This window comes from Panthera uncia (genome assembly GCF_023721935.1).
Source record: "Panthera uncia isolate 11264 chromosome C1 unlocalized genomic scaffold, Puncia_PCG_1.0 HiC_scaffold_4, whole genome shotgun sequence".
In the NCBI taxonomy this organism is placed as follows: Eukaryota; Metazoa; Chordata; class Mammalia; order Carnivora; family Felidae; genus Panthera; species Panthera uncia.
This window is the reverse complement of record NW_026057585.1, coordinates 74,340,822-74,350,306: the sequence shown is the minus strand read 5'-3', so window position 1 is coordinate 74,350,306 and position 9,485 is coordinate 74,340,822. Positions and strand designations below refer to the sequence as shown.

At 52.5% G+C, this 9,485-nt stretch overlaps 1 protein-coding gene across 1 annotated transcript; it reads right to left on the bottom strand.

Annotated features, from left to right (window-relative positions):
* Nucleotides 1–755: 755 nt before the first annotated feature.
* MYCL (MYCL proto-oncogene, bHLH transcription factor) lies at nucleotides 756–7,824 on the bottom strand. Its single transcript, XM_049618709.1, has 3 exons — nucleotides 7,595–7,824; nucleotides 6,753–7,257; nucleotides 756–3,764 (listed from the first exon to the last, which is right to left on the bottom strand). Exons 1-3 carry the CDS (start codon nucleotides 7,673–7,675, stop codon nucleotides 3,166–3,168), a joined length of 1,185 nt encoding a protein of 394 aa, XP_049474666.1. The 5' UTR covers nucleotides 7,676–7,824; the 3' UTR covers nucleotides 756–3,165.
* Nucleotides 7,825–9,485: the final 1,661 nt, after the last annotated feature.

Here is a 9,485-nt window from a genome sequence, read left to right as displayed (position 1 = left end):
AATGTCCGACTTTGGCTCAGGTCATGGTCTCATGGTTCATGAGCTTGAGCCCCGCATCAGGCTCGCTGCTGTCAGTACAGAGCCTGCTTTGGGTCCTCTGTCCCCACCCCTCCCTCATTTATGCTCTCGTTCTCAAAAGTGAATAAATATTTATTACGGAAAAAAACAAAAGAACCTCAGGTTCGTCTTCTGTAACCCTGTCACACAGTTGGTCGTGGTGTAACATGAAGGAGGGGGCAGAGTGCTTTGACATAGGCAGTGTTCTATCAGGAACAGCTGTTATTCAATTCTCCCCTCCTGCGTGTAGGGCAAGTTTAGGAAGACTACGGGAGGGAAGAGGAGCCTTCATTTGCTTTCATTAATTGAGGGAGAAAGAAAAAAAAATCGTATTACATCACAAAATCTTAGCGAATGTTTAAGATATCCTGCATGGTCATCATACCACCAAGGTAAGAACCTGGTACCATCCAAAAGAATATAAGGCTTCACACTTTAAGAAAGGGGTTTAGGGGCGCCTGGGTGGCTCAGTCGGTTAAGCGGCCAACTTCGGCTCAGGTCGTGATCTCGCGGTCCGTGAGTTCTAGCCCCGCGTCGGGCTCTGTGCTGACAGCTCAGAGCCTGGAGCCTGTTTCAGATTCTGTGTCTCCCTCTCTCTCTGCCCCTCCCCCGTTCGCGCTCTGTCTCTCTCTGCCTTTCAAAAATGAATAAATGTTAAAAAACATTAAAAAAAAGAAAGAAAGAAAGGGGTTTAAAATCTACTTCATGAATACCTGTCACCCCCCTGGGCAGGAGCATTTATCCCCATTTTACAGATAAGGAAACTAGGGCTCAGAAAGGTAAAGCTAAAAGGCACACAGAGCAAGTGGTGGAGCTGGGATTTCAAACCTTCTGAAGCTCAAATTCCACCCTCTTTGCAATTCACAAGAGAATGCCACGTTCACGGACTACACCACGGACCGAACCTACATTGTTTAGACATGTCTGAAATGGCATTTCAGGAACCCGAAGTGGAATGACCTGGTTAGCAACATGGTTAGAGAAATGCAACCCTCTGGATCGCTGGTGGTTACCCCGAAACTGTTTTCCTTGGCTCAGGGGGACTTGGTTGGCATAAGGTGCCCCCACTCTGACATGTTTGAGAAATCTTTTATTAGCAGAGGTCTCAGAAGGCAACATTTTAAAATCAGGCAATTGATAACCACAACTAAATACAAAATTTCAGGTAAACTTGCCTTTCAAAATAAACCAGACTCTTGCAACAGGAGAATTGCCCAAGAGATTTTTGTGTTTTTTTTCTTGTACAAAACAATTAACACCACTTTGCAAAAGGCATACAAAAATACAGTATTAAAAAAAAAACAAAACAATAAAACAAACCACTGCTCCCAGCCTAATACCCAACAGCAGCTTATACACAAGCTATTCAGGTGATACATCAGTAACCTACGTCCCACCTGTTCTCCAAAGACAGTTCCAGAAGACAGTTGGCTCCCGAAAACCATACTCCAGAAGGTAGAGAGATTTTTTCCAAATTTCCACTGGGGTTCTCTGAGGCCAGAAAACGACCTCAGAAACAGACCACTGTGCATAATAAGTTTGGAAGTAGCAGCTGGCTTTCCAGAGCCACAGACAGTGCTCTACCCGCCCCCCCCCCCCCCCCCCCCCCCCAATTTCAAAACCACAGCCAGTAGGCACCTGCTGCCCTGGGCAGAGTTCTGGAGGGGTTGATCTTTCTTCCAGGCTAGGCTTTGGGGCTCCTGAGTTGCCCACATGACACCTGTTGGGTTAGGGGTCTTTCCAAACTGGAGGCTGCACCTGGAGTCCACTTGGAGGTGGGCTGTTCACCTGGGGCAAAATCCGTCATGGTCAGCGAAGCAGAGCTCCTGGAAGCTCCTTTAGAACCCAGCAGGAAACTAGTCCACCTTCTGGAGCACTGGATGAGTCCCAGCAGCTCTCCCAGCAAGAACTGCAGTAAGGCCTGGACTCTGGGAAACAGATCTGACTCATATCAGGCTGGCAAGGGGCCCAAGGTGGGTGCAGGGCCAGCAAGCTCTTTGGGAGTTGCACTAGGACAGTTTGCAGGGTTCTAGTAGAACTTCAGACTTACCAGTCAGAGACTGAGAGGAGAGGGAAGTAGGAAAGAGGAAGTGGTATAGTTCTCCCTCTGGATGTGCCTGACATCTGCCTTGAGAAAAGATTCCAAGATGGAAAACACCTGGGCAGATCACAAGTTCACAGCCAGGACTCCAAGCCTTCCTCAGGCCGCAGGCTAGGACCCATTTCCCAGTGTCTTAGGGAAATATTTCTGACCTGTGGGAAAGGGGTGCAGGAGAGCCCATTGCATAACAAAGGCAGAAGAAAACAAAAAAGTCCCTTGTGAGGACAGAATGGTTTCTCCCTCAGAGGAAAGGGCCCAGAGGGCTTTGAGACAAAGAAACTAGAGGCCAAGCTCTTTAAATGTTCTCAAGGTCGCAGCATTTAGAGTGGGAGGAGGGGTGTCAGCTAACATCACAATATATATATGTATATATGTGTATATACATATATATATACACATATATATGTATATACACATATATATTAAAGGTTTCCAACTCCTCAGCTACTGTAAAGTGTCTGACAGTGAGGTAATGGTCCATGTTGATCAAGTCTGTGAGCTTGTCTTCACCCAAGACAGCTCGTGTGTCTCCTGGAAAAAAGAGCCTCAGGGAGAGCGTCCGGGCCCAGCTGTCCTAGCATCACCCCAGAGACACCAGTGGGAGCATCCTTTCCCAGCCTAAAGCTCATCCGGAGTGTGAGATTTCATGCAGGCTGGAACCCACCCCCCTCAACGTCCACCACCTGTTGCATAGCATCTGTCAGGCTTTTCTTCCGAGCTAGTGAGCTAGGCACCCCAGGCTCCTCAGTCAGCTGCCTGCCTGAGAAGCCAAAGGCGCCAGAGAGCACCCAGTGCTCCCCTGAGTCAGGGAAGAGGGAGAGCTGGGTTCCCAGGTTTCCAAGAATGCAAGCCCTTAAGAGTGTGTGCACCGGCTGTTCTGCATTCTGGAATCTACTGTTCAGACTGTCCCACCGTAACCAAAATGTGCAAATTACTAAGGGGGAGAGGGCAGGTTAAAAAATAAACTCAGGTCTTTGTAAGACAGAGCAGTCAGGCTTTTTGGTCACTTAGTAGCCACTGAGGTACGCAATTCTCTTCTGCAGTTGCTGCTGCCGACATCGGAGCTGCCTTTTCTCCGTGGCCATCCTCTTCTCGGCCCCCACCAGGGCTTGTAAGTATTCCAAGGCCTTACTCAGGATCACCACTTTGGGGGCCTTGGAGCAGCTGGCCAGGGTGGGTACCTGGTCTCTCAGGGCCAAGAACCTAGAACGGAGGTCATTCCGTCGTTTGCGCTCCAGGAAGTTGTGATTCTTCCTCTTGGTCACGTCCTCGGTGTCAGAACTGACAGGTTTGGGGTGGCAGGACTGGGGAGCCTCGCTTTCTACAGGTGGGGGACTCACAATCTGTTCATCTACCTCCTCTTCCTTTTCTTCTGGGGCATCTTTCTCCAGAGCCTCTTCTTGGGGACCTCTCTCGGGAGCCCCTCCTTGGGAACAGCTTTCTGGAGGAAAACGGGCGGCATAGTTGTGCTGCTGCTGATGGATGGAGATGTGGAAGTGTTTCATGCAGGGGTCCAACGGGTCTGCCCGCACTGTGATGGTGACTGGCTTCCGTACGCCCAGGGACTGTCTCTTCTCCACTGTCACAACATCGATTTCTTCACCCTCTGTCCAAGAAGAGAGATCCAGAGAAGAAACACAACCCATGAGAAACCCACACACACACACACACACACACACACACACACACACACCCTATGCTGAGGCTTGGGGAAAAGAGGGGACGTTTCCCCCATTTAGATATAAACAAATTGAAATGAGGAGAAAGACAACTGATTCATTTGTAATGGAGTAAGGGCAGCATGAGGAAAGGAGGGGAAATAAGCAAGAAGGAAAATATTCTCCAATTTCCTTTTGCACAGCAAGGCTTAGATAAGAACAAAAGGCAGACCCAAGCCAACAGCCCCCAGTCTGCACAGGCGCTCCCCTCCCCCACCGAGGGGATGGAGAGAAAGAGCTATCGGCCTGGGACAAAGTTTAGCTATAAAGATCTTCCCCAGTCGGGCTCTTTCAAGCCCCATCAGAATTGTAAATGAGGGGTCTGTGGGCCGAGCTGCCCTTTGTTCCTGCCCAGCACAGTCTGCACTTGGGGAATTGTTACTTTTCACAAGTTATAAATCCTATTATTCCCCCACCTCTCTATTCTGCCATCCCTTTCAGCTGAAGATTTGGAGAAGGGAGGGCTACATATAACCCATCCCTCCTCACCCACAGAGGGGAGGGAAAGGGTTTCTCTCAGGAGCATTTTGCTCCTGGTTTCAATGGGTTTCTAGTCATCCATCATTTATAGGTCGCCTGCCCCACCCCCTTCCCTGGACCAGAAGAGGGTTGGATTTGTAATAGCAGGTCGGAAAAAGCTGCAGGAACTTCACAAAGGTACAAGCGACCATTTCCAAGCGACCTGTGCCGGGGGCAGGGAACTGAGCAGCAACAGAATGTCCCAGTACAAGGGCCAAAACACCAAGAGACCTGGAGATGCCTGGACATGCCCCCGTCATTCCCTGGCTCAAAGGTCTCTTAGGCTACCCAACCAGGAGAGTGCAATTAGGGGAAAGTCTTCCTGCCTCACGTTTTGCAGCCCCCACACAGAAGGCCACCTTCATGCATTTCAGCCTGACAACAGAAGAGCTCAGTTCTCTCGGCCTCTTTTGCATATCAGGATCCTTGAGCCCCTTTGTCAGGAAGGCTTCCATTGTGTGGACAATCGCATTATTTCTCCATTAATAAAACCTGACCATTCAGCCCTCCTGGCCACAAGGCCTGTGATTGGCTGGATAAGCTGTGTTTGGAATGCTGTTTTACCCAGCCCCTAACCCCTATTGGCTGAGCCTTGCCGTCAGTCACTCTCCCCACCGCCCCCCCCTCATTGTTTGCAATCTGTTGCATTTTGTTCTGGGCCATGTGGCCTGTGAGTGAACCAGTGGCTTGCAAACAGGTTCAGGTTAAAGGGCAAGTCAGAAAAGGATTCAGGAAGCTTTCCCACATCCCAAACTTTTAATATTTCAGTGTTAAACCTCATAGCTGGTAAGGTTCTTCTTAAGGAAGAAATAATGTAGGGCACCATTCTTTCCAGAGATGGTCTAACTCTACCCAGACAAGAAAATGCCCTCCGCTGGACAATCAAGTCCAACCCTCTTATGTGCAGAGGGAGAAACTGAGATCCAGACCAGCCAAGTCCACACATCACCTCTGTAATGTTCTGAATCTCAAACTAAGATCTCCAAAGTCCCCAAACAATGCTCTTTCCACTCTACCACTCCATCAGCTTTTGTAGAGATATATCTTTATTGGTTTCTTGATCTCAAACTCCCATTCCAGCCATCAAACAAACACAAGCTCTTGGTGTTGAAAGCAAGCAGGTTAAAAATGACCTTAACACAGTGGACCAAAAAAAAAAAAAGGAAAATTGACTTTTAATTTCTTGTTATCCCTATTCCCCCCCCTCCCCCCGCAAGTATATGACAACTTCCATATCCACTCCCCACTTCCCTCTCAAAAGGTCATGTAAAAGTTATTCTTAAAAGCTATGGCAAATTTTCTAGATCCTGATTTACCTGATGCTAGTCAGTTGGCACCCTATAAAAGCACCCTCTCCAGTCTTTCTCCTGGGTAGAGGTCTAAAAGGCAAGGCTAAGAACAGGATGCTGAAGTCTGCACTTAGTGAGGTTTAAATTTGCATCCAAGAATGGGGGAGGAGGCTGGAGCTCCATATCTGTGACCCCAGCACCTAGTCAGAGCTTGGCACCACTCAGCGGCGGCCAGGGAACATTTGTTGAATGCAAGGAAGTAGCTACAGAGAGCCCACAGGTGAAATTAGGAGGGAGCTAGAGGAACACCTTTCCAACTCAGGCCAAAGCAACAAAGCAAAGTGTAGCTCCTCTAGGATAAGCTACCATGAAGACCCTCGAAACATTAAGGAAGCAGTGCCTGGATGCAATGGAGGATTGGGCAAAAGATGGGGCTCACTTCTAGTGACTTCCTATTTCCAAGCCTCGGTTTTCCCATCTGTTAATGGGGAGCATTCATTGCTCTGCTACCTATCTGTGGGTGATTGTGTGGTGTACAAATGGTAAGGGGTGGGAGGTGCAATGGGAGGGCATTATTGCCCTTTTAAAGTAAAGCAGACAGGAGACTGATTTTTTAAAGGGTGAAGGCTTTGGCTTTGCACAAAAGGCTCCTCAGCTTCCTCTCCCTAAGGGAGTGTGAGTTTCCCAGGGAAAGTGGCAGCAACAAAAAACTTCAAGCCTGGAGTAACCCTTAAGAGACCCTTCTAGCCTCCGGAGGAAAGAAATCCCCTACAGTCCAATCCTAGTATTGTCCTCCCTAAGCGCTAAACCTCACCCTGTCTCCCTTGTCCCCTGGGGCTCCAATCATCATCGAAAGGACGCTGGCTCCCACGCCACTTCTTCAAACTGTTTACTAACACACCCACGTGCCAGACAGACACTGCTGAGGGCTACACCGGCGGCTTCAGCCACAGAAAGGGGGAGGTGGCCGCGGGGCTTGCGAAGACCCAATGCCTGACCTCAGACAGCGACAGAGTATTGGCCACCCTTGGGGTGCCCCCCTCTTAGATGGCCCGGGGCGGTCCTTACCCGAGTCGCTTGGGCTCTCGGACCCCGAGCAGGCCTGGGTCTTGGGCTCGCCCAGCGGACAGGGGGCAGCGGGAGCCGGGTTGCCGGCCTCGAGGCTGGGAGCGCAGTCTGGGGCGGCGGGCGCCTTGGGCGGGTTCCCCCGGGGTGCGCCGGCGGCGAGCCGGTCGCTCACCGCTCTCTCTAGCCGTTCCCGGGCGGAGAAGCCGCTCCACATGCAGTCACGGCGGATGATGGAGGCGTAGTTCCTGCCCCAAGCTTTCGAATGGCCCCGGGATTCCGCCTCGTCCCCGGCGCCCCCTCCGGGCCACGGCTCCGGGGGACCGATTCCAGGGGCTGAGTCCCCGGCGCCGGGACCCGAGCCCCAAGGCGGCGACGTGGGGGGCGACGGCACCAGCTCGAATTTCTTCCAGATGTCCTCACTGGGCGCCGTGGAGCGGTAGAAATCTTCCCCGCAGTCATAGTCGTAGAAATAGTGCTGGTACGAGTCGAAGTCCATGTCCGCTCCCTGCGGGAGGGAAGGGGACCGGCTGACTGGGGTGCGGGCCGAGGGAGGCGTCCCCGGGTCCGCCAGCACAGCCGGTTGCCAGGCTCTCGTCCCTCCCCAACCTCCCGGCTGGCAGCCCGCGCCCTTCCCTCGCGTCCCGGGAAGCCCAGCCCCGGGTCGGCGTGCCCAAGGAAGAGGCTCACAGCGCGCGGACTGGGCTGCGGGGAGCGAGTTCAAAGCAAACTTTGCCAGCGCCGCCCGGAGCGCAGCTCCCAGGGCCCGGCCGGGCCGGGCGGGGGCGCGCTGTGCCCAGGAGGCAGCCTGCAGCCCGCCCCCCCTCGGCCGCCTGTAGCCTCACCTCGCTCCGGCCGCCCGCCACCTGGAGCGGACCGGCTCCCCGCCGGCTCGGGGCAGCCCGGCAGCCCGCACACAGGCACATGCGCGCCACCGAGCGCGCGGCCCGCACTCAAGAACGCGCCCCCCGCGCGCGCGCCCCCGCCCTCGCTCGCGCACGGCGGCCCGGACGCTCCCGGGATCCGCGCGGGAGCGCGAGATGCAGGCGCATTGTTTCCGGCTGCCTTATATCTCGTCGCGTTCCCTGAGCTCTGGGACCGGGGGCGGACCCTACGGGACAGGCCCCGCCCCCGCCCCGCCCCCGCCCCGCCGCCGACAGGTGGGGGCGGTGGAGTCTCCGCCCCACCGCTCTTGGCTGCTTTCTCCCGCTCCAGTCTATTCCCTGGACCACCCCCCCCCCCACCAAAAAAATGAATTGCATGCTGGGGAGTGCAGGGCAAGGAGCGAGCTGACACGGCTTGGCAGTCGACAAGTGGAGGCGTGACTCTCCAGCTAGGCCCGGGCGGTCCGCACCGCGCAAACTAAAGTCGCCCTCCTTGCCCACCCTGAGCTAGGCAGTGGAGCTACTCCCTGCCCCGCCCCTCGAGGCAGCTTCGCGGGTTTAGTTCAGGTGCGTCTGCCCCGCAGTCCGGGTGGAGGTTGGGGAGGGGACAGGCACACCTCCACCGCGCCACCTGGCGGCCCTCAGCCCTGAACTGGGGGCTGGTCCCGGGTATCCTCTTCATCACCCGTTGGCAGATTTCTTTACCGCGGTGTTCCAAGCCGGTACCTCAGACAAGCGAGGTAGGAAGATTCCGGACTTTGGAGCGTGAAACTTAACCTTTCTGAGCTTCAGTTCCATCTATAAAATAAAGGGATGGAACAGTTACTTTACAGGGTTGTTGTAAGGATTTCTTTAAGAAGATAGAGTAGAGAGGGCTCCTGGGTGACTCAGTGGGTTAAGCGTCTGACTTGGGATCTCACTGTTCCTGAGTTCAAGCCCTGGGTTGGGCTCTGTGGTGACAGCTCAGAACCTGGAGCCTTCTTCAGATTCTGTGTCTCCCTCTCTCTCTGCACTGTCTCTCTTTCTCTCAAAAAATAAATAAACATTAAAAAAAAAAAAAAAGATTGATTAGGGAAGGGAACTAGGCCAAGAAAAGAGGCAAGTTAAACAGACTTAGCCCCTAGTGAGTGCACTGGTGGTAAAGAGAATTCCGCCCCCCCCTCCCCTGGTCGAGGTCAGAGCTGTCTCCCTTTCCTCACACCACACCCAAAACAGCTCTGTAAGAGCTGCAGTACTAGAGGAAAGAAAATGAGAATTTGGAGTCTGGAAACCTCATTCAAGCCCTTGCTTTGCTATTTGCTAGCTGTGGGGCCAAGTCATTTGAAGTCTCTGTTTGCTTATCTGTAAAATGGGACCATTGCTTGCAGCTGCATCTCTGGCCAAGACGATGGACATATAAGGCCTTTGTGTCATCTTCTATGCAGACTACTTTTAGTGGAAGAAGAAAAGCCAAACTGTATGGTCATTCCATTTAGGCCAAATAATTTGGGATAGCAGCCAACACATCTAGAATGTTCTATGTGGCATTCAAGGTCTGGTCACTGTCTATAGTCAGCAACCAGATCGCCTGCTGTCTCTTTCCCTCCCACTCCTATGGTCTAAGAACACCAAACTATTGGCATCGAAGCAGAGGGAAGTGAGAAGTGCAAGCAGTTCACTGTGTTTGGAGCGTGCACAAAGTGTGAGTTGACATATGGGTTGGGAGAAAAGGCAGGGAAGATGACACCCTCAGTTTTGACTATATTGGATCTAAAATGCATGTGGGACACTGTTGACGGCAGCAACTAGTTTGTACTAGCTTTGGTTTTGTTTTTGTTTTTTTAATTTTTTTAAATTTATTTTTGAGACAGAG